The 27,805-nt window shown below is 42.4% G+C and overlaps 1 protein-coding gene across 1 annotated transcript in view; it reads left to right on the top strand.

Moving 5' to 3' along the window:
• The window catches only part of SORCS3 (sortilin related VPS10 domain containing receptor 3), a 306,703-nt gene extending 291,394 nt beyond the window's left edge, over window positions 1–15,309 (top strand). The window contains exons 22-27 of the mRNA XM_054382068.1: window positions 2,474–2,586; window positions 4,230–4,361; window positions 6,238–6,337; window positions 10,336–10,441; window positions 14,507–14,667; window positions 15,245–15,309. Coding sequence (XP_054238043.1) covers window positions 2,474–2,586; window positions 4,230–4,361; window positions 6,238–6,337; window positions 10,336–10,441; window positions 14,507–14,667; window positions 15,245–15,309 — 677 coding nt within the window. The remainder of the gene's footprint in view (window positions 1–2,473; window positions 2,587–4,229; window positions 4,362–6,237; window positions 6,338–10,335; window positions 10,442–14,506; window positions 14,668–15,244) is intronic.
• Window positions 15,310–27,805: the final 12,496 nt, after the last annotated feature.

The raw sequence follows: 27,805 nt of genomic DNA, 5'->3' as shown, positions 1-27,805 counted from the left end.
ATCACAAAATACAGAAGTGAATTGCATGGGGTTCTTAGCCAAATTTGTAAGCTCAGTAGTGTAGTAAGGTCGTTGGTGTCTCCTTTGTCTGTTGGTCTGCCCATGATTGTGAATTTTCAAAAGAAAAACCACTTAAAGCTCCAGCCAGACTACCTTCCTGCTTCCTCCTAACTGGAAAGAAGTAGTCACAGTGCATCAAGGTGGCCAGAATACAACTAGTGTTTCTCTTTATATAGTGACTGTTGAAATGGCAGGGTTCTGGAGGGATCTAGAATACAGAAGGCAGAAGTTACTCTGTTGTTGGCATCTCTGCCCATCTTCCATGCCACAGCTGGAAGTCTGTTTCCACTAGACTTCCTTGTGGATAACGTTTGGCATGTTCTTGCCATATCTGTGCATCAGGGGCTCCTAAGAAACACCCTTTGGCAGACCACAGAGTTTACCCTGTTTGGGGCTTGATAAAGGCTGAGTGGAAGGGCTCTCTCAGCAGTTTTGGCCAGGACTTTGAGATTTTTTCAGAGAAGAATTTCCACTCTGGGCTAGTCTTCATTTTCCTTATCCAGTTATTGGCATCCAGTATTTGAAGCTTTTCATTGGACAGCAAAGTGTTTTTGAGGGACCTGGGCTTCAAATAACTTGAGTTACACTGTCTAGTTGAACTATGTGTGTCCTGTCTCAGTAATTAAATCTAAATAAATGTCCATCTGGTGACTGGAAAGCTGTATGCTCAGATTTAACAACCAGCTAAATAGATATTTATTGATTGCTTGGCTGTGAAATGCAGTGGATTTTAATAATTTGTTAATATGATTTAGTAATTCTCAAACTTGCTGTTAGCAAATGCAAGTAGCCCTCTGGCTGATCATTTTCAGCAGTGCAAAATGCACTGTTTACTTCAGGGAAATTTGCATCTTTCCATTTATTTCTGGAATAAAGTCTATCTGAGAGGCATCGCTGCAGGAGATGCCAATCTTTGGTTGCAGTAGGTCCCACTGTGCTCCTCACTCTCTGTTTTTGAGTATCTTGGCAGAAATGTTGACATTCTATTTAAAAGATCCAAAACTTTGGACTTTGTCACAAAGAGAAATTGATACAGTTGGAATGGCCAAATAGTCCTATGCAGCACCATGCTGCAATCTGGTCTAGGAAGGAGTCTTTCCAGACCCCCAGTCTGATCATCAGCTCAAGTCTGAGTACATAAAAGAGTGAGACCTTTGGTAAATATGTGCTCTGCTAAATTTGTATCCTAATCTGTGTCCTGTGTTTAAGTTGTTATGGCTCTAGGCAGGAAGGCATGGTTTTCTGGTGGTAGCATCAGTGGAGGAGATTTATTTCTCAAATTGAGATTAACAGACCAGAATTTACTGAAAAAATAAATTGGACATGATACTGAGGGTTCAGAAGTCAAAGGCTTTATATAGCAGTCTCTGGGTTAAGCCTCAAGAGTTTCCCTGCTCTATTTGATGCTTGTTTAATTTAAATATATACAGCACCACCTAAAAAGACAGAACAGATTTTGCAAAAGATGCAACATCAATGCTGTTCTGGCACATCCCTGCTATTTTGTGGGTTTCCTCATGTATGCTCTTGCTGTTTCTTCTTAAGCTAAAACTGATGCCTTCTTACAAGTGTTTAACAGTACTTATTTCAAATGTCTGGAGATCAGGTGCTTCAAAATGACACACAGCACATCTCTAAAACCCAAAAGGAGAGTCTTCCATCCTGAGACATCTGACTGCCCACTCCATTGTGCACAGTTGTCATAAGAATTCCAGGCTTGGTCTCTAGTGATACCAGAGGGAAGAGTTGGAATTGGAGAAAAAATTAAGTTGTTCTTTATTTGAAATCTAGGAATTTTTCTTCTTTCCTTCCCAGTTAGGAATTAATTTCAAGGTATTTCATGAATAGCCATTGCTTGATTAACCAGTCATTACCATCAGTGGGGTCTGATTTGTTGGGGTATTAACCACTTATGGAGTCCATTCAGAAGAGCAAACAGATAACACCTGCTTTTGAAAATAGTACTTGCAGTAAGTGCTTGCTCTGCAGAGCCAATGCATGCAGTTGTGCAGGCCTTCCAAATCTCAGACAGATGCCACCTTAGTTAGTGGTCAACTTCCTTGTAAGCAGAATCTGATGAAGCTGAATAGCAAAATACAAAAGTCCAGAGGCGGCATAAAGGGAAGGCATCCTCTCCCCTTTCTCATTCTTGCTACCATTTCTTCTGGGAAAAGCCCAGAAAGGAGTTTGGATTAGGTCAAAATGTCCCTTATAAGAACCATTATGAGGTTTCTGTCCTTGTAAGCTTGTTGTCCTGCTTGGTGTTAGCCAGCCCCTTTTCTTCCTCCAGCCTTTCCTCTGTCTCATGCTTTAGGATAAATTACAGTCATCTTCTTGTCTTCTGCACCCTTGTCTGTACTTTGAACACTACCCATTTAACCTTCTTATAAATACTGTTTTTTTTCTGTTTCAGAGTACTTCCAATCCCAGCTCCTGTCATTTTCTCCCAACTTGGACTACCATAACCCTGACATCCCTGAATGGAGACAAGACATTGGCAAAGTCATCAAGAGAGCTCTAGCACAGGTGAGCATGTTTCCTCGTCTGTACTAACATTGACTAGGCTGTTAAAACATGCACCTTTTCAACATGCTAGCTTAAAAGAGTGGGGAAAGAGCAGCAGCAACGATGTTGTAATTTTAAATGGATAAAAATGTTCTCTGGATCCTTTTATGGAGGCAAACTATGTTGGGGGTTCTGCAGAAATATTGTAATTACTTTTATTAATGTTTCTGTGGTGCTTTTTAGCTGTTAATATCCCTGAGGACTTCAAAAAGTCGAGATGGTAACAGTACCACTATTATTCTTATTTTGCTAAATTGGTATTACAGTATCTACTGTTCCTTCTTCAGACATCTGGGCAGTGCTACTGTGAGTTGTGACACAGCTGATCCATTTCATCCCAGAAGGCATTGTAGTATGTTGGTTGCATGAGGAAGATATTTTTACCTCTTCCTGATAGTTAGGAGTTCCACGTGCAGCTCTGTGTAATAACTGGGGAACATAATAAAGCTCTTCTCTCTGTCTGACTGGAGCAAAAAAAAAAGGGAATTCAAAGGGAAAATAAAATTACCTTTAAAATACAGGACAAAGACTTCTGTGGATGTAATATACTGAATCTTCCTTTGGGGTTAATTAGAGTATGTAAACTAGCACTCATATTCTTGCAGGAAAGAGGACAGATTAATTTATTATATCAAATATCCAGGGACTTTGGTTTTGTTTGAAATTAGGAGATAGATTTAGGCAAGCTTTTGTGGTTTTTACATTCTGCCAAAAATGTATCTTGCTTTTTTTTTTTTTTTTCCCCCTCTCCCTCAGTTACAGCTGTTCTTAGAAATGAAGGCTGATTGTTTTACCAGGAAAGTACACATTTCTGCTGGGGTTTTCTCATCTGCAGCCCACTCAAAATTCACAGTTTATGAGCATTTCCTCGATTGTTTTCCTATCCTTAGAAAACACTAAGTTAATTTGTTTAAACCGTTGTTCTCTTTTACTGTATTCAAAGTCAGGCTTGCAAAAAAAAGATAATTGAATCAGGTTGTAACTATGAACAGCAGCAAACAGTAGAAATCATGTAGAAGTGCTTGCTTGTATTCTTTTGTCACTGTTTGGTTGCAGCCTGTCATTTGCATCCATTGAGACATTTCTGTTTAAGAATAAGGTCAAGGAGCTTGAGATGGGGCAGGACCAGGGAGGTAACGGAATTAGCCTTGTACAGCAGAGGGTTTCTGAGGGAGGAGAGGCTTCCTGCCCTACTGAGGATGCACAGCATAGATTTGGGGAGAGGGGGCAGTAGTCTCAGCAGGCAGGTCATGCTGAAGACTGTTGTGAGACTCAGGTGTGGAACTGACTCTTGATTCAGCAGATTGAGCAGTTCCTGGGACAGCTCTTCCAATCAACCCCAGTCTCCAACTGGAGATACTAAGTTGTTCATGTACTAGTGTCATTGGGTCCAGGGGTGTTGTCAAGCCTACATTTGCTTCTAGAAATGGAGTGAATCATTAGCAGAACCTCTGGTTTTGACCCACTGAATGGCTCATTAGGGCCACAACATGTGCACTGGAACTGGCAGATAACAAATTGATTTGAGCACAATTTTCCCATTGTGAATGGAAACTTCAGGAACAGAATAGCATCTAGAGACCTCCTTTTTACTTTTCTTTTAGGTGACTGGCATTCCTGATGAACAGATCTTGGTGGCTGTATTTCCTGGGCTGCCGACTTCTGCTGAACTCTTCATACTGCCCCACAAAAACACAACAGAGAGAAGGAAAAGCAGTGAGGCTGATTTGGAGCAAGTAAGGAGAGAAGGATTCATAGAACATTCATTCCTATCATACCATTTGCAGATGGGCTTCTTGTGCAACATTGGAAAAGGCATTTTACAATAAGTGTGATGGAATTACTGCTTGGGACCATGGTGCCATAGTTTATGGCACTAAAGAAAATTATTTTCAGAAGAAATGCAGGCTTTTCTAACACCTCACTGTGATATGTCACAGTCCACCATCAGTGGTTCTTCCTCCATCAGTGGTTTGTCCTTATTGCAGTAGTTATGGCCAAAAGAACCTTGAATACGTACTCCCTCTACTCCCTGGAGGAATGCCAATAGGCAGAGGCCAAAGCAACAGACAGAATACTGAGGTTTACTAAAAATAAATCAGGCTTTTCAGCTGGTATATCAGTGAAACAAGCCTTCTTTTTTTTTCCTGTAGCAGTGAGTGGCATGTGCAAACTATATTTGGAGGTTACAATATCCATCCATTCAGATAAATAGGTAATTACAGTGATGAATAGCAACAGTGATGTGCAGGCAAGGGAAGAGCTAGGAGCAGCATCCCTAGTCTGCTGAAGCTTTCATGCTAGAATTACCAAGTGATTGTATCAACTCTGTAAAGCCAAAACAATGAAGTTCTGCTGGAAAGGCTGCTTAGCTCTAGCTAATGTTCTTGTATGCAACATTTTTACTGTGTGCAAGTTGTGTGAGCCCATCCCCAAGCAACTCTTGGAGGAATAACTCTTCTGTGACCAAGCATTAAGTAATTCAGACAACTGCTGAATTCCGTGGTAGCTCTTGTCACCCGCTGAGCAAAGGCAGTCCCCTCAGAGTCCTAGGAAGCTAGCAAAGCTGAACTCATTAAATTTATGGTGATTGATGTGCAGAAGAGATGTGTTGTGGGAAGGTTTGTAAAGATTTTTAGAAAGATTTTCTTGGAGACATTTCAATCCTGTTTTGTAGGCTCTACCCATATTAGAATTCTCTTGAAGATGTTGTGTCAGTATTTCCTATACCAGTACTATGCAGGTCTCTCAGGTTAAGTTTATGACTAGCTAACAGTAAAACCTGAAGCTCCAGTGCTCTAATTTTTTTCTTTCACAATCTGCTCAGTTGTACCTGTTAACTTCTGATTGAGGAGCACTGCCCTGGAGAGCAGACCATCAGAACTACTCAGTAGCTGTGCCCTGACCATCAGAACTACTCTAGGGAGACCAAACATTAAGAAATTCAGGCTCCAAGTGCCCTGCCAAATATGTGCTCTGGAGCAACCAAATAACACATCATAGATGGGTTGCTGAGCCATGAGTAAACTCCAGTCCAAGGCCCCTCTTCTACATGAAGGAAAAAGATGGCAAGTTTGCCATTAATCTTCACAACTGAATTGTCTCATCCCTGACATTTAAACAGGAGCACCATGAGTAGGATTTTCTTTAATCATTGTGAGTAAAGAAGTGTTACTTGACTGGACTACCTCATTCAGTTCCATCATCCACTAGTGAAAGGCAAATATGTCACTGGTTTCCAAGTGCAAACTCACAGCACATTGTGGAGGGTAAAAAAAATCTAAAGACCTAAGGAGGGATTCTTTCCCTCCTCTAGTACTCCCCAGAAACAGAAAAACAAAAAAATTGCTAAGTTTCTTGGTTTTCTTCCAAGGAGAGGTGTAATAACATGCTCTCTGAGTCTCAAAAGTCTTGTATGGAGAATTGCATGCAATAACACTCAGCTCCATCTGAAGCACACGTACACGTTTCTTTCCACTCACTTAGTCTCTTGCTTCTCTTCTCTTCCTGAGGCCAGTAAGAGCTGCTCATAGGTCACATGTATTCCTGAATGGTCTCTAGAGCTTGCTGTCTTCTAAATTGTAACTACTGTATATCTTCTTGTTTCATCAGGTGGTGGAAATCCTTTTTAATGCTCTCAACCAGAACCTAGTCCAGTTTGAACTGAAGCCTGGAGTTGAAGTCGTTGTGTATGTTACTCAGTTAACATTAGGTGAGTGTGGAGTCAAATGAGCCACTGTGCTTCTTTTGAAGCTTCAAAGAGCTCCAGGAAAACCAGCCTACATCAGAGCACTCACAGGATGGGATGTGCTGCTGGGATATGTAGGACTGGTCACACTGAGACACCGTCTGTGGTAGAAGCAGGAGGTGCTAAAACCAGAATCCAGCAGTGGCATCTTCATGCACCAGTTTGTACAAGTATTCAAAGTACCTTTTAAGAGTTCCCTATGGCTTAATTAACTGGAGCATTGATGTTTTTCAAGTGTTTTAGAAAATCAGGTGAATGGTTTTCTATTAAGCCTTATTGGGCACCTGAGGAATTCAGTGGGAGTATTACTAAGTTTCATGGATATTGGATCAAATCCTTACTTGCAAAGGTCTTGTTAATGTTATGACTAGCCAAGAAACTGTATAGAGGCAAAGTACTAATGAAAAGAATATCTAGGCCACTTACAAGGAATACCTGGCTGAATACTGACTTCTACAAATTAGAATTTATATCAGTTTTAATGCTGCCTATCTTGATTTTCACACAGAGTAATGAATAGTCACTTTGAGCTTCATCACCCCCTTTGCTTTAAACCACCCAAGTGTGAAGCTTTCAGTTACTGCTGAGAATTTTGGCCAGCCTAGTGAGAAGCTCTCAGCTATTGCTGAGACAGTGATGACTACATAGGGGTGAATGGATTTATTATGACTGAATAGAGACCTGCTGGTCCAAATAAAGAGCAAAAGGGAACTTCACAGACAGTGGGAACAGGTAACCTGAAAGGAGTATAAGAACACCGCCTGGTTGTGTAGAGGTGAGATCAGGAAGGTGAAGGCATGGCTAGAACTGAGCCTGGCAGGGGGTGCAAATAATAACAAAAAGGTCTTCCACAGGAGCATTAACTGTCAAAGAAAGGTTAAAGAAAGTGTACCACTTCTGAGGAGTGAGAATGGAGAGCTGATGCCAAGGAGACAAGGAGAAGGCTGAAGTGCTCAATAACTCTTTTGCCTCAGTCTTCACTGATGATCTTTCTCTGTCCCTGTCTCAAGTCAATGCACCACTAAGTGTGGACCAGCAGGGTAAAGTCTCTCACACCATAAGGGAAGATCAGGTTCAGGACCACCTGAGGAACCTCAACAGGCATAAATCTATGAGAACAGATGAGATGCATCCTAGAGTTCTGAAGGAATTGGCTGATGTAGTTGCAAGGCCACTCTCCATCATGTTTGAAAAGTCATGGCAGTCAGGTGAAGTCCCTGGAGACTGGAAGAAGGGAAACATTGCACCCATCCATAAAAAGGGTGAAAAACAGGATCCTGGAAACTACTGAACTGTCAGCCTCATCTCTGTGCCTGGGAAGATCATGGAACAGATCATCCTGGAAGCTATTCTAGAACACATGGAGGACAGGCAGGTGATTTGAGACAGCCAGCATGGCTTCACCAATGGCAAGTCCTGCTTGACCAATCTAGGGGCTTTGTACAATGGTGTAACTACATCAGTGGACAAGGGAAGACCAACAGAAGCCATCTGTATGGACTTCTGTAAAGCCTTTGATACAGTCCCCCATACTAAGCTGAAAATATATTAATTTGATGGGTGGGCTGTCCAGTGGACAAGGAATTGGTGGATGATCACATCCAAAGGGTCATGGTCAAAGACTTGATGTTCACATGGAGATGGGTGACAAGTGGTGACCCTCAAGGGTCTGTATTGGGACCAGTGCTGTTCAATATCTTCATCAATGATAGCAACAGTGAGATTGAGGGCACCCTCAGCAAATTTGCTGATAATACCAAGCTGAGTGTTGTGATTGATAAGTCTGAAGGACAAGGATACCATCCAGAGGGACCTGGACAGGCTGGAGAGGTGGGCTGAGGCGAATCTCATGAGGTTCAATAAGGCAAAGTGTAAGTTCTTGCACCTAGGTTGGGGCAATCCTAAATATCAGTACAGGCCTGGGGATGATGAAATTGAGAGCAGCCCTGCAGAAAAGGACTTGGGGGTGCTGGTGGTTGAGAAGCTGGACATGAGCCAACACTGTACACGTGCAGCCCAGAAGGCTGATCACATCCTAGGCTGCATCAAAAGAAGCATGGCCATCAGATGGAGAGAGGTGATTCTGCCACTTTGCTCTGGTAAGACCTCACCTGGAATACTGCATCCAGCTCTGGAAGCCCTTAACACAGGAAAGAGATGGTCTTGGTGGAGCGGGTCCAGAGGAGGGCCACAAAAATGATCACAGGTGGCTGGAAGACCTCTTCTATGAGGACAGGCTGAGGGAGCTGGGGCTGTTAAGCCTGGAGAAGACTCGAGGGAGGCCTTTCAGTACCTGTAGGGTGGCCTAAAAGAAGGTTGGAGAGGGACTATTTACAAAGGCCTATAGTGATAGGACAAGGGGCAATGGTTTGAAATTAGAGAAGAGTAGATTTAGATTGGATGTCAGGAACAAGTTCTGCACCATGAGGGTGGCTGAACACTGGAACAGGTTGCCCAGGGAGGTGGTTGAGGCCCCATCCCTGAAGATGTCCAAGGTTAGGCTTGACAAGGCTCTGAGCAACCTAATCTAGTAGAGGATGTCCCTGCTGACTGCAGAGGGGTTAAATTAGATGACCTTTGGAGGTCCCTTCCAACCCAAATCGTTCTATCATTCTATTTTCCCCTTCTTTTTATGACTACCTTTACAATTATCTGAAAGGTGGGATCTTCTGCTTGTGATGTGGCTGATAGCCTCTTGGAAAGATTGGGGGTTGTGTCCCACAACAATACAGTTTAGCTTCATTTTCATCAAGACTGCTAGAGAGCCAAGAGCTGGGCTAAACAGAGGCTTGCAACCTACAGCTAGTGCCTTCTTGCCTTCACTCTCTGAATGTTGTTTGGAATGAGGATCAGACATGAAGAGGAGTAGGCTGGAATGAATTAATTTGCAAAACTGGGAATGACATGTAAATATCTGCAGAATCTGGGTTTGTTCTAGTAAAACACTGCAAAGTGTGGTTTTAGCTTACAGTGCTCAACTACTCTTGCACATGCATCCCCATGGGAGTGCTGCATTTGTTTCTCGTAGTATTTTGACTCAGGTGAAATGGCAGTCACTTCTTTTCCATGAAAGAGTCTTGGAAGCAGTAGAAGCAGAATACTGGCAGAATCAGATTCTTAGCTGCAAAAGTTTGACAATGGAGCCAAAAGCAACTGTATTTGCATAGACTTTGTCCCCATCTTATGGGTGACAGAAAAATAATAGTAAAAACAATAAGTAAAAACAGTAAAAAAACAAATCCAGATATTTATGTAGAGTGAGAAACAGTAAGCTGCTATCATTAGAGACTTCTCATCAGAATCTTGATTCTCAGCATAGTGCTCTGGCTATTAAGATTGTCTGCTCCCATGAGCTGTGAGAATAAGTTGCATAAACAAGGTATGGTAACACATTGTATTTAGCCCACCCAAAATGGATCAAATCTCCAAAATATGATAACGTATAGCATGCTTGGGTCCAGGATTAGTGCTTTGGGCTCCTCCACATTATGAAAAATGACTTGATTAAAGAGTTTGTGAGGTCCAATACAAGGATAAACCTTGAAGCTTCTCACAAGACTGGATCTCTGTCACATGTGAGGCAGACATCTATCATTTAAAGATGGGAGCATTCATGCATGCTCTGAGGTAGCTTCTGCAAAGAGCAGTAGACATGCATTAAGCCACACATCCTAATTTCCACTCCAGTACCTTGAAAAGCCTGAAAATAAATAGAACAAAGTGTCAACCCAGGAGTGCTCAGCCATTCAGCTAAGCATGGCTTGCTGTGCCTTTTTTACTAGATGTTAGGCCACACTGTCTTGAGAAAGGAGATTGACTTTCAAAGGACAAGAGAGTCAATTTGTTTCCTACTGATTGGTCTTGCTGAAAACAGCATGCACCATGCAGTGGTGATGCAGCAGGTAGTTATGTATTCCCTACTAGTTTCTCACAAATGTACTGCTCTGCCTTTCCTCCTGCAGCACCCCTTGTTGATTCCAGCACGGGTCACAGCAGTTCGGCGATGCTGATGTTGCTGTCTGTGGTGTTTGTAGGCTTGGCTGTTTTTTTAATCTACAAATTCAAGAGGTAAGTTGAGAAACTTTGAGGGATGGGAGGAAGAGGAGACCCTGGGTGGTTTACATGAATTCTAGAAAGAATCCAGTGCCTGGATTGCAGATGTAGAGCTGGCCTAAGGCTTGGATCAGTAAAGTTCTCAATTTCTCATAGAGAAGACCACCTACCACCCATCTACAGACTCAGTGCTCTGAAAGCTCACCAAGGGCTCAACAATCAAGCTGTGACCTACTTCAACAGATGTGTTTGAACCACAGACCAGAAATTGGAACCCTGCTATGCAATGCAGACTTAGTCAAGAAAAATCACATAATGGGTTCCTTCATACAGTCTCTGTATTCACCTGGCCAACTGCCTTACTGCAGCAGTGTCATGTTTCTATTTTGTGAAGTGAACAGTTTAGTCTTGCAGAGGAAAGGGTGTGATTATGCTAAGGGTGGAAAACTCAAAGCCAGAAAATTTTATATTAAACATCAAGATGCCTTTGGGAATTGGTGCTGAGATTGTCTTTGCCAGATGTTAATATAAAACTTCTGCTTCCAGGCAGCAAGCAGGTCCTGTGCTGGCCCATGGCATTTTGCTGCTACAAGCTGTGAAGCAAAATACAGGATAAGAATGGCCTGTTTGCTGACAGGCTGCCTTATGAGAATATATTTTAGGCAGATGGAGCTCCTTAAGGGGAACTTTGCATTCAGTACTGTGTTAAATGGTCTATGTGCACAGGTCCTGGCCAGTGGCAAAATATTTTATTAGAAGCATAAACTGAATCTGACTTTAAAACAGACAAACAAAAAAGCACCAAAAACCCCACACAAACTCTGGACATGAGTAGTTCCTCCAAACTGGGAAGCAGAAGCTTTTCCTGTCCAGATCCCAGTAATTTGTTTCTCTCTCCAGCTTTTCTGCAGCCCAGGATAAGGTTAGTACTCTCTAATGATATTAGTGGAGTATAAACAATGTCAAAACTGAAATAATAAGACAGGCATGTATCGTAGTTTCCAATTTTGAAGCTCCTCTCATGTTGAACCTTTTGCATTAACCACTATCAAAATCAGTGGGTGACACTGCTTCTAGTGCTTGACCTTGTGCACATCACGATCTGTTACCAAGCCCAGGACAAATGGCAGAGGACCTAGGCATGTGAATCTGCTCAGGTGCATATTTCCAGTCCTTCAGTGTCACTTGCTTGTTGCAGTCTGAAATCCTCTCTCTGTTTCTCTGAGGTGTAGTTTTGGGTGAATGGGGAATGGGATATGGGACTTGTGCCAGACATTGGTCTAATAATGTGCTCAGGAGGCAGCTTAATGGTTTCTTTCACTATGAAATGTGGGATGAGGAGGGCAAAGAAGTCTTTCTGAGAGATGTGTCAAGATGTAGGTACAACCCTTTGTAAGATGTGCTTTCCTTTGTGTCTTGGTGAGATGGTTTTCTTAAGTTTGGCCTAATGCCTTTGGCTCTGTGGTCATCAGCCTGTTACCAGGAGGAAGAATCTGTATGTTCTGGCTGCCAGAGAGCAGTGAGGGAGCAATTCACTGTGCCTTGTCAGTCTTCAGGTCATGTTATGCTACTATAGCTCATAAAACTGACTCTTATACTGCTTAAGCATCCTGAGCCTTGAGCATAACAACCATCAACCTTGTACTGTGCTCCAGGGCTGGAAGACCCTGCCTTGTTAAAATCTGTCTGAAAATTGGATGTATTATAAATTAGGAGTGAGGGTGAAGGTGGTTAAAGCATAAGTTTTTCTTAGCTCAAAGCTAATCGACTTGTCCCCTTTTGTTTGCTGTGTCCCAAGGAGGATAAGCCCAGGTCAGACTGATAAAGTTTAACCTTAGGTCAGATACCCACAGTGTTCTCAGATTGATTTTTCGGAATAGAAAGAAAATTTGCAGCTCTGTCTAAAGTCTTTGGCTGAATGGATCAGAAGTGAGAACATGCAACAATTCTTAATGGAGAAAGGAGGGGAAAACCAAAAGGTTTCTTCTAGCTCTCAGTGATGCAGAGGTCCCTTAGCCATAGGTACTTTTCTGATTAACAATAATCCCAACCTGAATACAGAACTACTGCTTACAGGAAAAGGTTGTGGGTGAGCATGGGCCTGCATGAATTTTTACTTCTGCAAGGTTATAGAATCAGTGCATTGCTGGTTTGCACAGGCTCATTTTAAGTCCATCAAGTTATAGACTCAGCAGTCATGTTAAACACTGCTGCCAGAGAGATGCTTGTTGAGGAGATCTGGGTGGAAAAGCAAAGAAGGGGGGGAAAGTAAGGAAATAATATGATAAAAGGTTGTTTCTTTCCTGGGAGGTTGAAATAACACAGGTCAGTACTCTGTGTGTGTGTGTGTGAGTGGTGAGAACTAGTGGGGCAATGGGGCAGGCAGTGTTTGTGTGTCATGGGACAGGAGTGTGCATGTGTGGGGGATGTGTGGTGGGACTCTGTGGCCACCTGTGTCTGTACTGGGAAGCACAGCAGGATTGTGTACGTGCATGTGGCTGCACATATGTACAACCATCTCAGTTTCTTTTTCCTGTGACTCTCTGAAGTACCTGAAGGCTCTGTGCCAGTGCCTCATAGTTCTAAAGAGCTTTTCTCACCTTTCCTCTCAAAGCTCAGAAGACTAGAATTTCTCTACTGTTGCATTATTTAGAAGCAAAACTAAGCTTTCCAGCATCTTCAAGTGTGATCTCATGTCCACATCTCTGCACACCTCCAGACTTACTTTGGTCATTTAAATCCTGGGGGAGTGCATTTGTTCTCCCTTGTCTGATATGTGCATTCCCTGTGCTTATGCCTTCTAGTGATCTGTGAGGCATGTTTGAAGGTTAGAAGGAGAAGATAAGAGAAAGGGAGGAGAAAAGGAGATTTGTCAACTGCTGCTAAACATCCCAAACAATGTCCTGACTTCCTGCTGGTTAAGAACAGTATACCAAACCAAGCTAACAGCAAAAGTCATCTGAGGCCAGAACTTCACTGGAGTAAAATCAGCATAGATCTATTGAATTCTTGATTACTGAGACAAATTCCACTGCTTTCACTCTCTGACATATCCAACAGCAGACAAATTCACATTAAAAGATGTCATTTTATATAGCCTCTTTTGAGCATATCTTCTTTCTTTCTCCTGTGTTATTTAAGGAACTGAAATATTCTCTGAACTTGCCTTATTTTAGCAGTGTGGACTGCATGACACAGAATCCTTTTAAGGGCATTAGAAAAAACAGTCACCTTCCAACAGGCAACAAGGCACTGATAATCCTAGCAACTCCCTCAGTGCTCAATGCATTACTTTTCAATTCTCTCATTTTAAACATGCGTTCCTCCATGGATTACTACCTAACTCTCTGTCTAGGCCTGTCTAATTATCTGTCTAACTGGCTTTGAAGGATATCATTCTAACAGTCCAAGTTAACTTCTCTTGGAAAAAAAAAAAGAAGAAATAATCCCTTCACTTCCTTGCCTTCCTGAGCAGCAACAGAAAATAAGTCCCTGCAAACTTGCATGATCTGTAGCATAGCAAGCTGGTTTTGCAGTGGAATGGTAACAAACAGACTTTGGATGGGTGTTATGAGGTTTGAGTCATTCCTGTACTATGAGGTACAACCAGTTCTTTAAAACCCTTTCTGATGTGGCAGTTCCTACAGAGTCAGTGTGGGCCTGTCAATAGAAACAAGCCTAGCAATTTTTTTTTCCTCAGCTGATAGTAGTGCTCAAATTGATTTTTACTTTTGGGTTCCAATGCACCACTAATCATGTAATAAATACTGAGAGAGCTGGCAATTGCAGCTGATTGTACTTAGTTGATTGCTGCTCTCTGAGTTTGGTGCAGTGTTCACCGTGCATGTCTTCTAATTTAAAAGAACAGGACCAGAACATTTATGTTTACAGCTGGAGGAGCCTTTAGGCACAAGATAGGAAGTCAGTGGCCTGAGATTCAGGGTAGTGGTGGTGTTGGAATTAGTGGATGCTAATGTCACTTTCAGAATATCACTGCAGTGTTGTCTGATTAATCAATGGCATGCCTAGGAGCTCTGTGTTAAAAAAATATATAATCTCTTGTTTTCCTTTCCTGCGTAGGAAAATCCCCTGGATTAACATCTATGCCCAAGTTCAGCATGACAAGGAGCAGGAAATGATTGGCTCTGTCAGCCAAAGTGAAAATGCCCCCAAAATCACTTTGAGTGAGTTCACAGATCCTGAGGAGCTGATGGACAAAGAGCTGGACACACGAGTTATGGGTGAGAGACAGCCTTCATCTGGGGCTTTTTTCACAGTCTTGAGTGAGAATTTTGCTGATTGGGATATTAGGAGAGGCAGCAACTGTGACCCCAGGTACTGAGGTACTGAGATACTGAGGAAGCAAATCTCTCTGCAATATGGTAAACAGGGAGTTTTTCTCACAGATTTTCTCACAGTTTTTCTCATAGTGTTACATCGTCAGGGTAGGAAACTGGAAACAGCAATAGTCAGTGACGACTGTGGCTTACACCCTGCCTTTCCTGTGGAGGGGTCCCAAATTTCCTGAACCATCAGAAGAATCAGCTGAATCAAACTTGAGACAGTTGATGTGCTGTCATTACAAACAGAAATGTCTCTAATAGCTTCATGAATACACTGCTGGTCAGCTGAGCTGTGGCAACAGGTTGTCTGCATGATCAGTGCCTAATGCAAATATGAAATAAGGATGTGTTACTTTTAAGCACCTTTTGTGTCTTTACACTTACCCAAGCACTCTCTAAGAAGGAGTGAAAAGCAATACAGACCAAACTGTTGAAGCCACTGCACTGACTCTCTTTTCCATTTTCTCCTCCACAGGAAGCATCTCAACAATTGCCAACAGTGAAAGCACAAAGGAAATCCCCAACTGCACTAGTGTTTAATACTGAGAATCCACTTGGTCCACAACATTTATGACTTTTTATTTGTAATTATTATTGTTATTATTATTATTATGAAAAAAAGAAAGAGTTATATGTCATTATTATCATTTGGGAGGGGTTGGGGTGGGCTTTTTCTTTTTACCAGGGCTGCATTCATAAATAGCAGGGGTTCTTCACAGGATATACTGTGGGATATACTCTTCAGATTAGAAAGAAAAAGGAAAGAATGAGTTAAGCGTGGGGTAGAATTTGAATGCCAGCCTCCTGTTAAATACACAGTAAGAATTAGTATTCAAATCCAACAGGTAGGTGCAGTACCTTAGGCAACATGCTGTAGGAAAACTGTCCCTTTTCAGCCCTTTTCAAAATAGTTCATGACTCAGCTACTTCATCCTGCCAGACAGCTCAGGCTGGCTTGTCGGACCAGGCTCTGGGACATGCCAACAGATTTCACTTTCCAATGACATGCATGTCTCAGCTTTTTGCAGGATCTTGCCACCTTTAATTGCTTTTCATTTCAGTCACCCTCTGGCACTGTTGGCTGCTGAGAAGGGAGAAAAGAAAAAAAAAAAAAGGCAGCAAAACAATGATCAGAGTAAACACATACATCAGTGTTCCTTGGACTGTAGACGGGCTGGAGGGGACAGCACCACAAGCGCTGAAGGAGCAGGCCTGGGTTTATGAATGCAGCCCCAAAACCTGTGCATGTGAATAGCGAGGATGCCGAAGGCCTACTGTAGATAACTACAATGTACATAGCTTTTTATTTCTTGGGAAATAATTTAATGTTTAGTAAAAGGAGATCTGTTGGAAACAAAACCTGAACCACACACCCACACGCACGCGCGTGCCCGTGCGCGCCAGCCAGCCGGGGGCTGCGGGGAGCACTCCGATCACACTTTGGTTCCAAGTGTGTTCCAGTTGTCTGTCATATTTCAATCTGACACTGCTGTCTAGAAATACAGCATATTTATTATTTCTGCGTGTATAGCTACCTGCATTTGTGTTGGGCTTCTTTTTTTTTTTTGTTTTAAATATATATGTAATATCATTTTCTATGATGGAGCAGAAAAAGATATTAACAGGGCAGACTGTGAGGCTACATTAATATTTTAGTGGTGTTAACCATCTATTCACCTCTCCCGCTGTTGTCTGCTTCTGAGAAGGATCTTGGTGATGTCCATTAGGCCTGCTGGCAACAGACAGGATACCCCTGTCTCAAAGGAGGAAAAGAGTCCTAGCACAGGAGCTAGCAGGGCTCACTGGAAGAGCTTTAAACTAGATTCAAAGGGGGAAGGGCACAAAACCAGGCTTGCTAGAGATAAGCCTGAGGGCAGCACACCAATCGTTGAAGGATGGTGTGCCAGTGAGGTGTGTTGGTCTGCTGTATTAGTGGAGACAGGAAATGGAGACCCACATGGCAGCAAAGACAGTAGGGTTAATAATGAATTATCAACCACAGGAGTACCTGAGAACTTCTACCTACAAAATGTGTCAAGACCTTTAGACCGGCTGAAGCAGATGTACAGTAATGCAGGAAGTATGAGAGGCAGGAGGAGCTGGAAGCCCATGTGCATCAGGAAAATTATGACATAGTGGCCATCACATAAATGTAGTGGGATGTCTTCACATTACTGGAGTGCTGCAATCAATGGCTACAAACTTTTTCAGAAGGGACAGGAAAGGCAGGAGAGGTGGTGGGGTGGCTCTGTATGTTGAGGTGACTAATGGTGATGATAGGGTTGAGTGTTTGTGAGTATGAATCAGGGTGAAGGTCAACAAGGCAGATGTCCTTGTAGGAGTCTGCTATAGACCACCCAACCAGGATGAAGGGACAGATAAAATATTCATTAGGAATCTGTGAGGAGTCTCATGATCACTGGTCATTGTTTTCCTGGGAGATTTCACCTGGAAATGTAACACAGCAAAGAGGAAGCAGTCTTGAAGGTTCCTAGACTATGTGGAGTATAATTTCTTGACACTCTTGGTGATGGAGCCACCTAGACAAGGCACCCTGCTGGACCTGCTGTTTGTGAACAGGAAGGACTTGTGGGTTTTGAAACAATCGGAGGCCATCTTGGGCACAGTGATTGTGAAATGATAGAGTTCTCAGTTGTTGGAGAAGAGAAGGGTCAGCAGAACTACCACCTGGGACTTCCAGCAGACAGACTTTGGCCAGTTTCAGAGACTGGTTAACAGAGTCCCTTGGGAGGCAGACCTGAGAGACCAAGGAATCCAGGAAGCTTAGACACCACAAGGGTGGTGAGACACTAGAACAGGTTGCCCAGGGAGGTGGTGAAAGCACCATCCCTGGAGGTTTTTAAGGTCAGGCTGTCATGAGGCTATGCAAGGAGAAAATTAGAATGGCCAAAGCCCAGCTAGAAATTAATTTGGCTTCAGCTGGTTGTAAGACCCAGCAGCAGTGGATCGGAGGCATAGATGGGAAGATGTTCTAATGCTGGTGTGGCAACAGGAGACAGGAATGAGACCAGGTGACAATGTTTATTACCATTTTGTAGGATCTGAATACATGACTCTACATCCCCTTTAATACATCTGTACTGAAATCAGGAGATGGCTAGAACTGAGGTTTTACTCGTTAACCTCTCTGCACTGCAGCGTGCCAGTTGGCTTCAAACCACCCTCGGTTACACGTGTTCACCCTGTTAACTGGGCTGGGATGTCTTTAGAGCTTATAATCCTAATGGGTCTGCAGGAAGAGAGAAAAGTGGTTTAGCACAGTTTTGCAGAAAAAGCACAGGATGGATTTTTCAGGATTAAAACTGTAAAACTAAAATGTAGGGAACTACTGTTTTGTGTGAAGTACTAAAGCTAAATATTCTCAGTCCTTCTCCTCCGTTTCAGTCAGGCTCGGGGGCCTTTTCTGTTGGTTTAAAAATAGTTATTTTCTGTTTCCTCCATCACTTTTCTGGTCTAGCTCTTAATGTAAGCTGGAGAGTGATGACTCTATTATTTATCTAACCTTGAGTTTCCATCCATCACAGGCATGAAGTGTTGCATTATTCTCTGTTCTACTGAAACACCAAAGTAGTTTACAGTAATGGCCCAGACTGGTGATGACACTTATCACAAGGCCATGGTGTTCCATTTTGGTATAGATGGGGCAAATGTACATATACAATGATCCACTGGGCCCTGAGCTAAACTGCAGGCTGATCTCAGTCTTCTCTGATCATGAGGATTTGAGGAACTGCTTTTGTGTGCTGCTGCAGAGGACTCAATGTGAAATGCTTACTACTTCCCATATTAACTGGAAACAAAGTGAAAAGGTTTGTTGTCGTTTGGAATTTTTTTAGGTTTTTCATGGGAGTGATCCCATGTTGATTTAAAAGGAAAGACAGGGAATTAATGGTTTTCACAGTTTGTTTTAACAATTTTTTACATTTTTTTCTAACATTTTTTTTCTCCTTTGCACTCTTAAAGACAGCTTTAAGTATATCCTAGCAGGCGACAGGAAACAAGGAGAAAAGAAACATTTTCACTTCTCTAAAAGACATTTAATCTCAGTGAAGACTGGGAAGTTTCTGAATGATGCAGTTAATTTTTGGAGAAGCACCTGTCAAGAAAGACATTTTCAATCCAAAATTGTTCAAACGGCACTACAAAGCAAATAAAAATAATCCATGGAGCCAAAACTGCATGTCAGAAAAACCTGTCTGATTCTTGAGTTGGCTCATACTTCGTGTTCCATGAGACTTAGTGGGTATCACTACTTTGCAGGGTAGTTTGTTACTCTGCTGTCTGGGCCAGAGTATGCTCCATGCACATCTGGGAAGAGCTCCCTAGGATGTAGGTGGGACCACATTTGCCAGATCATACATGCTGCACTAGGGCACAACCATGGCTGATGGCATCTGAAAAACCCTTGTGTTAATGATTGAAAATTTCTCTTTTAGGATATGAGAAGGGTGTAAATGCTGCATCCAGTGGGATACCCAGGGCTGTATCTATCCATGGGACCCCTCTAAGGTTTGGATTGGGCAACTAGCACTGCCTGTCCCTTTTGGAAGTTACTGAGCTGTGGCATTAGCACAGACTGGAATACTGGCTTCTTTTAAATGTGTATGTCATACTGGGAAAGAACAGCTTGGAGATGTCATTAGAGTTTTTCCCCTGCAGGTTTTACCCCTGAGAAAAATGTAACAGAAATCTTTGAAGCTGTAGATTATTATTTACATGAGTAAGGAGAGAGAGAGCCAGTGGCATGAGTAGAACGTACCTATCTCCCCTGCTGTAGTTATGTGTAAAGAGCAGAGAGAGAGCAAGAGACTTGATCAGTGCCCTCTATCACTGCCAGCCTTTCCCCCATGATGGAGTCTACTGTATTACATGTAATTTAGGAATAATGCATGAGGCCTGGAGGCCAGGTGCAGCATTTGGCTTTGTGTGGCTGTGCCTCTGATATAAGCACCCAACAGATCCTCTACTTAGTTCAGCCTGTGCTTGAGAACCCCAACACTAAGCCCAGAAGGGTCAGAGATGAATGACTGGGACCTGCAGAGTTTTTTCAGTTAGAGTTGCCACCAGTAAGAGCACGTGCAGGAAAGTGTGCGTTTTCTTCTGGACCAAACTTTGGTTTCAGGGATGAACAAAGATGTGCTATTGTCTTCTCTTTCCCTTCAATCTCACACATTCCAGTCCTGGCAAACCAAAGCAGAATCCTCAAATTCCTTCTGATGTTGTTGGACAATGCATTAAACCCAAATCACCACCATGTTTTTAAAGGATTAAATGAGGCAGACAATTGCAATACCTGTATTAAACACAGTACTACAAATGCATGAGTCATCTATATACATATATATATACTGTTCTTGGTTTTATTGTTCCATTTGAATATTTCTACTGTAAAAAAAGGCAGTGGTTTTGAAATTGTTGAAAATAAATGTATTTTTGTACATCAGAGTTACCCCTGGTTGCTCTTTCAATCTTTGTTCTGAAATTTCCTTTTGGTGAAGTCTGCTCTGTTTTCATTGAATTTCCCTTGCCATATCCAGCTCTCCAACCCTATCTGTCATCCAGGGTCATGCAAAGCACATGGAGAGTGAGCAGAGGAATGTTATAAGGCGAGATAAGATAAAAGATAAAACAACTACCTCTTCCTCTTTCTTACTGCTCGTCTCAAACTTTAATGATCTCCATGTCTTTCCATTCCACAGCCTGATTCTCTTTGGAGACTGGGAGGTGAATAGGAGGGTAGAACTACCTGCTTGTGCAGGTAAGGCCCCATGAATTCCATGCTCTGTTTTAAAAGGAAAAGAGAGCATGGAAATGTGTTTCTGAATATGTGCCAGACATCTCCCTCCATGGACATGTGTGCACATCACTCATCCCCCTTCCCCTCCTTTCCTTTGGCTCCATGTAAACTGTGAAGTTCTGGAGTGTGGCAGAGTTACCTGGAAACCTCTCTCTATGTCTCCTCATGCTCCTTCACAGGTGTCTGGTACTGGTCACTGGTGGAGGTGAGACCAACAGGACAAATTTTTTCACTGACCTGATGTAGCTTTTTATCTACATATCTCTTAAGAATGTAGCTGATGTCTGCCCCTTTGATAAGCCATGATCAGGTGTTTGTTTTCCCTTTATGTCAGTAAGCTGAACAGGCCAGGCAACCGAGAACTAGGCTGGCCCTCTGAGAGTGATGTGAGAGAGACCTCCAGCATCACAGAAGATTTCTCAGCCTGTGGGACCCCTGTAGTGTGGGAGAGAGAAGTATTTTCAAGGCCATTCTCCCCATGTTGGTGTAATGATACTGAAATGGTTGTCTTGGTTTGGTCTCACTGACTAAGGATCCTCTTCTGTTCTTTGTGCAGGGAGAGCCTTTCATTACTTGTACAATGGCAGCACTTAGAAGGCCTGGTTGAGAAGACATCCCCTCTTGAGCCCACCACTGAATAAATCAGGTCCCAGCAATGTCAGTGATGGGGTGCAGAAGTGCAATAAGGCTTGGCTAGAGCTGGCTGCATCATCACCCACATGTTGCAGCCTAGGGCAAAGATGGGAAAAGATAAATGCCTCAATCAGCCAAAGCTCTTTTTTCACACTCTTTGGAGCATTGGGCTGGATGCTTCTGCTGTAAGGCAGAATCCAAGAGGCACCTGGCTGACTTTTTGTACTGTCCTGGAAGGTGATTGTCCTTCTAAAATCACTACCCTGAAGAGGCTTATACTCACTGTGCCTGCTTGCCAAGAGTGTGCCCATCTTTGCCAAAGTAGAAGAAGAGCCTCTCTCCCTTGGTTCAGTCCAAGTCTTGTTGCAACCAGAAATACAAATTTTCATGCTCCAAGCAAATAGTCTAAGAGAGGAGGCCTTGTGCTCTGGGTACCTCCCTTTGAATGCTGCTGCCCAGCTTCCAGTCCTTGTTTTGGGGACAAATGAGACGTTTCCCATCAAGAACTCAATGGACCCACACACTTAAACAGGGTAAGGTCCTAATCTTCCTCTTTCCTTGGCCCTCTCCCCAGTGAACTAATCTTGTTGAGCACTATCAAAGCACCACTGCATTACTGACATATTATTGTAATGCATCACTTAAGTGCTGATCTGCTGTCATATGTCATGGTGCTACAGCAGAGGACTGACAGGGATCCCAGACCCAGAGGCAGATCACTTTTTCTAAGCACTGTATGCTTAGAAGCAAAGGCAAGGAAGGCAGTGTTGGAACACTGCCACAAAGCTGTCAAAGCCTTTAAGTGTATTTATCTCTACATTCTTTTCTCTTGACCCTGAAACATTAATTAAACAAGTCTGCTGATGTTTCTATCTGAGACCATAGAGATGGGTTTATTTTGGGTCATAGAGGAGGGAACAGTTGCTCACTGTGAACTGTTTCATATGTGAGCAGAAGAGAAAAATTTGTCCTTGCAGAGCAAAACAAAAAAAGAGGTTTGTTCTTGAATTTCACATAATTTATATTCAGATAATTTATTATTAGTAGGTCTCTTGACTGTGTTTTTAATGCAGTGTGTGCAGGCAGGAACAGTACAGAAGGTAATTGTGGTCTTTGTTGTTGGGATTTTACCTGTGATCAATACAATAGGATTTGCTTTACTATTCCTCTGTGCTTTGCTTTACTATTCCTTTGTGCTAGTTCTACCTGTGCAGGCCCACCAACATCAGTGAATTTAGTCTTGATTTACACAGTTTGAACTCTCACAATAAGGGGAGTTGCCTGCCTACTTCAAGGGCAGAATAAATCCTTTTTAATGCCTCACTGTGCACGCCAAATAGTTTTTAGGCCAAGATTTAGAGGAGACTGTAGTCCTGTTACTACTAACACATACAGGAACGTAGTGGGGGAGGATGGAGGAAGATGTTTATTAGGAGAATCCTGTGCTGATTACATGAATCTAGGAGGCAAAAAGGAGAGAAAAACTGGAAACCAGATGTGAAAAAAAAAGAAAGACCAGAACTGGACCAGGCTGGTGAGAATCTGTGGCTGACCATCATGCACAGTGAGAGGGGTGTGAATGTTTCATCATTTAATACTTTTAGCATGGGAAATTTCCAAAGTCCCAGGGGGGATCAACAGGAGATGTAGCACATCCAGTACATACAAAACAGGGTCATCTCTGCTCCCACATCCTGAGGCTCAACATTGAAATGTAAGTTTTAAGCACCTAATTCCTTACTGAAGACTGAGTGTTAAGTACTGAGATTCCTTGCAGAGCAGTGTTGGGAGAGTAATGTTTCAGGCAGGGTTCATTGGCCCTTTTCAGAGCTCAACTCAGGGTTGCATGCAGTCATATTCAATGGGTTGGATGGGTGCTGTGAAATAGAAGTGGCTGCTCTTGTGGGGTGCAAAGAAAATGGGCCTGAAGTGGCCAGTGGGGAAAGGGCAGAAAGATGGGGTTACAAAATGATGTGCAATATTTGTCAGTTGATGGGACTCATTCCACTTTCTTTGGTATTAATTGTACTGTATGCTAGGTGGGAGAATGGGTTAAAATCATTTCCTAGGATGGGAGGGCAAGGATAAGCTTTTACAGGGAGTTCTTTGGACCATCAAGAAACCCCATCATGCTTGAGTCTCAGTTTCTGGTTGAGGCTCCTGCACAGCCAGAATATACAAACTGGGTGGAACCTCCCCCAGAGATCACCTGGCCTGCATTAGGACCTCTGAATGTGAGGATGCCAAAAAGGGACATTTGGGTCAGTGCACAGGAAAATGTTGAAGGTAGAAGTGGATAGAAAAGAATTGAAAGTTTTACTCTAAATCCAGAATGGTGCTAGGCCTTTTGTTCTGTTGTGTTTTTTTGGGTTTTGTTGGGGTTTTTTGTTTGGCTTTTTTGTTATTTTTTTTAGGTGTTTGTTAGTTTGGTTTTGTTTTTTTTTTTTTTTTTTTTTTTTTGTAAATCCCTACCTTTAATTTTTAAATCAGAATTAATAGCTCATCAGGAAGGTTGTCTTCAGAAGTTGTTAGCATTGTATTTCAACAGATGTTCAACCAGTCAGATTATTTAATTACCTTCGTGCTTCTTCGCCTCATAAATCTGTGAAAGCTGTGACAATGAGAAAGAAACTGGATTAATGATAATGAATCAGTACCCTAGACCTTCTCAGTACAATCTGGAAAGTTTGGATCAAGCACCAACTGAAAAGCACCATTTGGGGAGCAAACTGAGTATCTCTGTCCGGGATATCAATCTCACTTGAGCACAGTTTTGGGGGTAAATGCTTGGGATTCTCAGCACAGTATCTGTGGAAAGTGGGAAGAACCTTTGCCTGTAGGGAGCTGGTGATGTGGTTACTTTGGGAACTTCAGGGAGATAAATGATAGACAGTAGCATAAGAGCAAGGAGAAAGTCACATTCTGATTTTTTTTTTTTCTTCTTTCTATTCCACTGGGTCCTTGGGTTTTCAAATGCTTACCTAGAAAGCAACTGATTTTCTCAAAGCAAAACAAAAAGTGGAGCATGTTCTTTCCACAAAAGCTTTGCTACCTGTTTGACCTTTCTTTGGTTTATGGCTCTGTTACACAACTGTTTTCTCTCTCCTCTGATGTCTCTCCTCTCTCAGTTATCCACTTCTGCTTGACACAGTTCTGCATCTTCCACCTGTACATTTTTTTTTTTATTCCTCAGCGTGGGAAAATAGAAATTCTCCTCAACATCCTACACCAGCCCAGCTCTTTAATGGCTTCTAGGGCCTTAGGACCCTCTGTCACAGAGGAAGTCAGCTCACAGTACATTAGAGGTTGGAAGGGACCTCCAAAGATCATCAAGCCCAACCCCCCTGCCAGAGCAGGATCACCCAGGGTAGTCTGCACAGGAATGATGAGTGGTTTGTGTATGAATACACACACAGGTGAGGATTTTTCTCAAAATTACTCCAGAGAAGAGGGTCATCATTTAAGACACTGTTTGGAAAACAGCCTTTTTCTCTCTGCTTCCCATTGAAAAGGATGCCTTACATGGCTGGCTTTCTGATATCCATACCTCCATTATTCCCTTAATTTGGGTAACACCAATACAACCCCTTCTCCCACTTTTATGTTGGATAAAAGACTTTTTTTTTTTAATTTTTCTGATGTGGGTGGATGACTAGATAGCTTAGGGACCTGCCAGCACATTAGCAGAGCAGCAAGACCACCCTCATCAGTGAAAACCAAAGCTAAGTGACAGTTTGACTGTTTCCCCATAGTTCACATTGCAGACAATAACCTTAGTGCTCAGTGGGTATGAATATGACCTGAAAAAGTCATCCTCCTCTGTTAGCTTCCAAGTAATTCAATGACCAAATCTTTCTCATGTATGGCAAGAACCAGCCCTTTGCCAGGATCCTGGGCCAGCCATCACCAGCAGCTGAGCTGATATCTCTGTATTTACTGCACTCAACATATGTTAAGTGATTACAGGAGGCAGAATTCACAGAATCAAAGCATCCAGTGACCCACTTCATCCTCAGCAGGCCTGGAAGAGCAGTGCTTCATTCCCAGGTGGGGTATTTTAAGATATGTTGCCCTCATCTTCATTTCAGAAAAATACTTTGTTGAAAGAATTTGCACCTCCAGAGACTGACTTGAAATGAGAGATCATTTATGGAGGGAAAACTCCAGTCACTGAGGGCTTTTTTAATATTCTTTTTGGCTCCAGAAAGCCCTTCTTTTTTTTTTTTTTCTTTTGGTCTTCATTTTTCCTTCCAGCAATTTCACACAAGGTGTCTCACAGTATGCCTGCCTTCCATAAACCAGATAAATCAGAGGGGGGACAGAAACCTGGGCATGGCAGGAAGTTTTTGCTCCAGAAACTTCTTAAGGTCAGTTTTGACTTTGCTTTGAGCTCTGTGCAGCAGCATTTAGGTTAAGCATGGACAATATGGTTCTCCTCCTGAGATCTACAATCAGGATTTTGTTGTTATTGTTTTGGGTTGTTTTTTGGTGGGTTGTTTTTTTTTGTGTGTGTGTGTTTTTGTTGTTGCTTGTTTGGGTTTTTTTTTTATTTTTTTTTTTGTTTTCCTGTGTGGAACTGGTAACACTCACTACACAGTGTGCAGCAGGGATTGCTTGGGATTTTCTTAGGCCAAGTGCAGCAGGTGGGTCTGCTGCTCCTGCTGGTGGTACCATGGTAGGAACTAACATCACTTGTTGAGTTTTTCAGTTTGTTTTTTTGTTTTTTTTTTTTCTTAATCAGATACTTTGCAATGGCTCTATTATGCTTTGGGGTTTTTTTGTTTGTTTATCTTTAATTGCCAGCACCACTATCTGTTTTTTTCTACCTTCTTCACTTTCCAAAGGGCATCATATCCCTAACTCACAAATTCCCACTTATGCAGCCAGGTTAGTGAGAAGGTGAAATTCATCTTTGTTGATTTAAAGGTACAGAAGGGGAGGTATCTGGGTGCAGAGAATGGCCATCTTTTGAATAACTGCATGAGTGTCCCAACATTTCAGTTCAAAAAGGTCTAGCTAATGTGACCTCCCTCCTACTGAGGCTCAAAAAAATATCACCTGTTGCATCTGTCTGCAGCTCAGTGATACCCTTCTGCTGCAAGTACCTTTCTCAAGCCAGGCTTTGATGCACCCTGTGAAGAAATGAGCAGGACTTTCAGCTAATGGCCCTATTTATCTTGTTTCCCTCTTGCATGAAGGCAAGCAAATGATCATACAATCATTACTCTTGTTTCTTTTGTTCCCTGTCTTTAGAAACTCTGCCACTGTTATGTATGTTTTGCTAATTTTCAGTAGGGACAGAATTAAGAATGAAATTGCAAGGAAGGGAAATGATTGTAACAGATATATTTTTTGATTTGATGAGAAATATCTCCTGGGAAAAAAAACCAAGCCAACCAGATATTGAATAAATTCCGTAACTTCTGCAGAGCATGAACAGACAGGCTGAGGTTTTGCGTGGTAACTCGTCATCAGAGAAGAGGAGGCTCTGGGGAGACCTAACAGCATCCTTCCAATTCCAGAAAGGAGCCTACAGAAAGGATGGAGAGAGACTGCTTGCAAAGGCCTGCAGTGACAGGACAAGAGGCAATGGCTTCAAAGTAGAGAAGGGCAGGTTTAGATTGGATATTAGGAACAAATTCTTTACTATGAGGGAGGTGGAACACTGGAACAGGTTGCCCAGGGAGGTGGTTGAGGTCCCTTCCCTGGAGATATTCAAGGTAATACTCAAATGAGGCCCTGGGCAGCCTGATCCAGTTGGGGATGTCCCTGCTGACTGCAGGGAGGTCAGACTGGATGACCTCAGGAGGTCCCTTCTGGCTTGGATCTATTATTATTATTGCCAGTGACCAACAATCTTTTGTTTGCTAGCAGTCAGAAAGAAACCATAAAAATATCTTGAAGTGTAATCAGGAAGGCTTCTTTTACAAGCTTGTCTTTTGGAACTCCAGTGCCCTTTAAATATATAAGGTTTTTTTTCTTTTCTTCCCCTTTCATTTCTTAGAGGGTTGGATTTTTTTGTTGTAGTGTTTTGTTTTGGTTTGGTTTTGTGGTTTTTTTTTTTTTTAAATGAAGAGTACAACAGGGATTAAAATGAAAAAGGATCTGGAATCATCTTGACTGAGAGGAAAGAAATATTTGTACATTATTCATCGTACTCTCGGTTATTCATCAAAAGTTTCATTCTTCAGCTAAAGTCTTTTTCTTATCGTAAAGCTACTGACATGAATATATATCACCAAGTTAAAAAGATTGAATTACACTTCTCCTGCTGCTGCTGAGATTCATGGAAGCTCAAAGCCCAGCCTAGTCCCTAGGTGTACTGAGGCAGTGCATTTTATGATTTTCGGAGACTAACGCTAACAGGGTTTGTCTCTTCATTGTGATACGGAGATGATTGAAAATGTGTCTCTGTATCACTTGATAAAAGACCTTTGCCAAAAAGGAGAGCAGCTTTGTCATTTGAGAGCATTACCCATGGGGCTTAAGAGACCTACTTGACAGCAAAAGCTCCAGCAGATTTTTTTTTTTTTTAAAGCAATATGTTCTCCATCGCCGTTGTCAAGCTACTTGAACGAGAGAAAT

The sequence above is a fragment of the Indicator indicator genome, chromosome 7 (assembly GCF_027791375.1).
Source record: "Indicator indicator isolate 239-I01 chromosome 7, UM_Iind_1.1, whole genome shotgun sequence".
In the NCBI taxonomy this organism is placed as follows: Eukaryota; Metazoa; Chordata; class Aves; order Piciformes; family Indicatoridae; genus Indicator; species Indicator indicator.
Note: the sequence above shows the minus strand (reverse complement) of the source record. Positions and strands in the feature narration are given on the sequence as shown.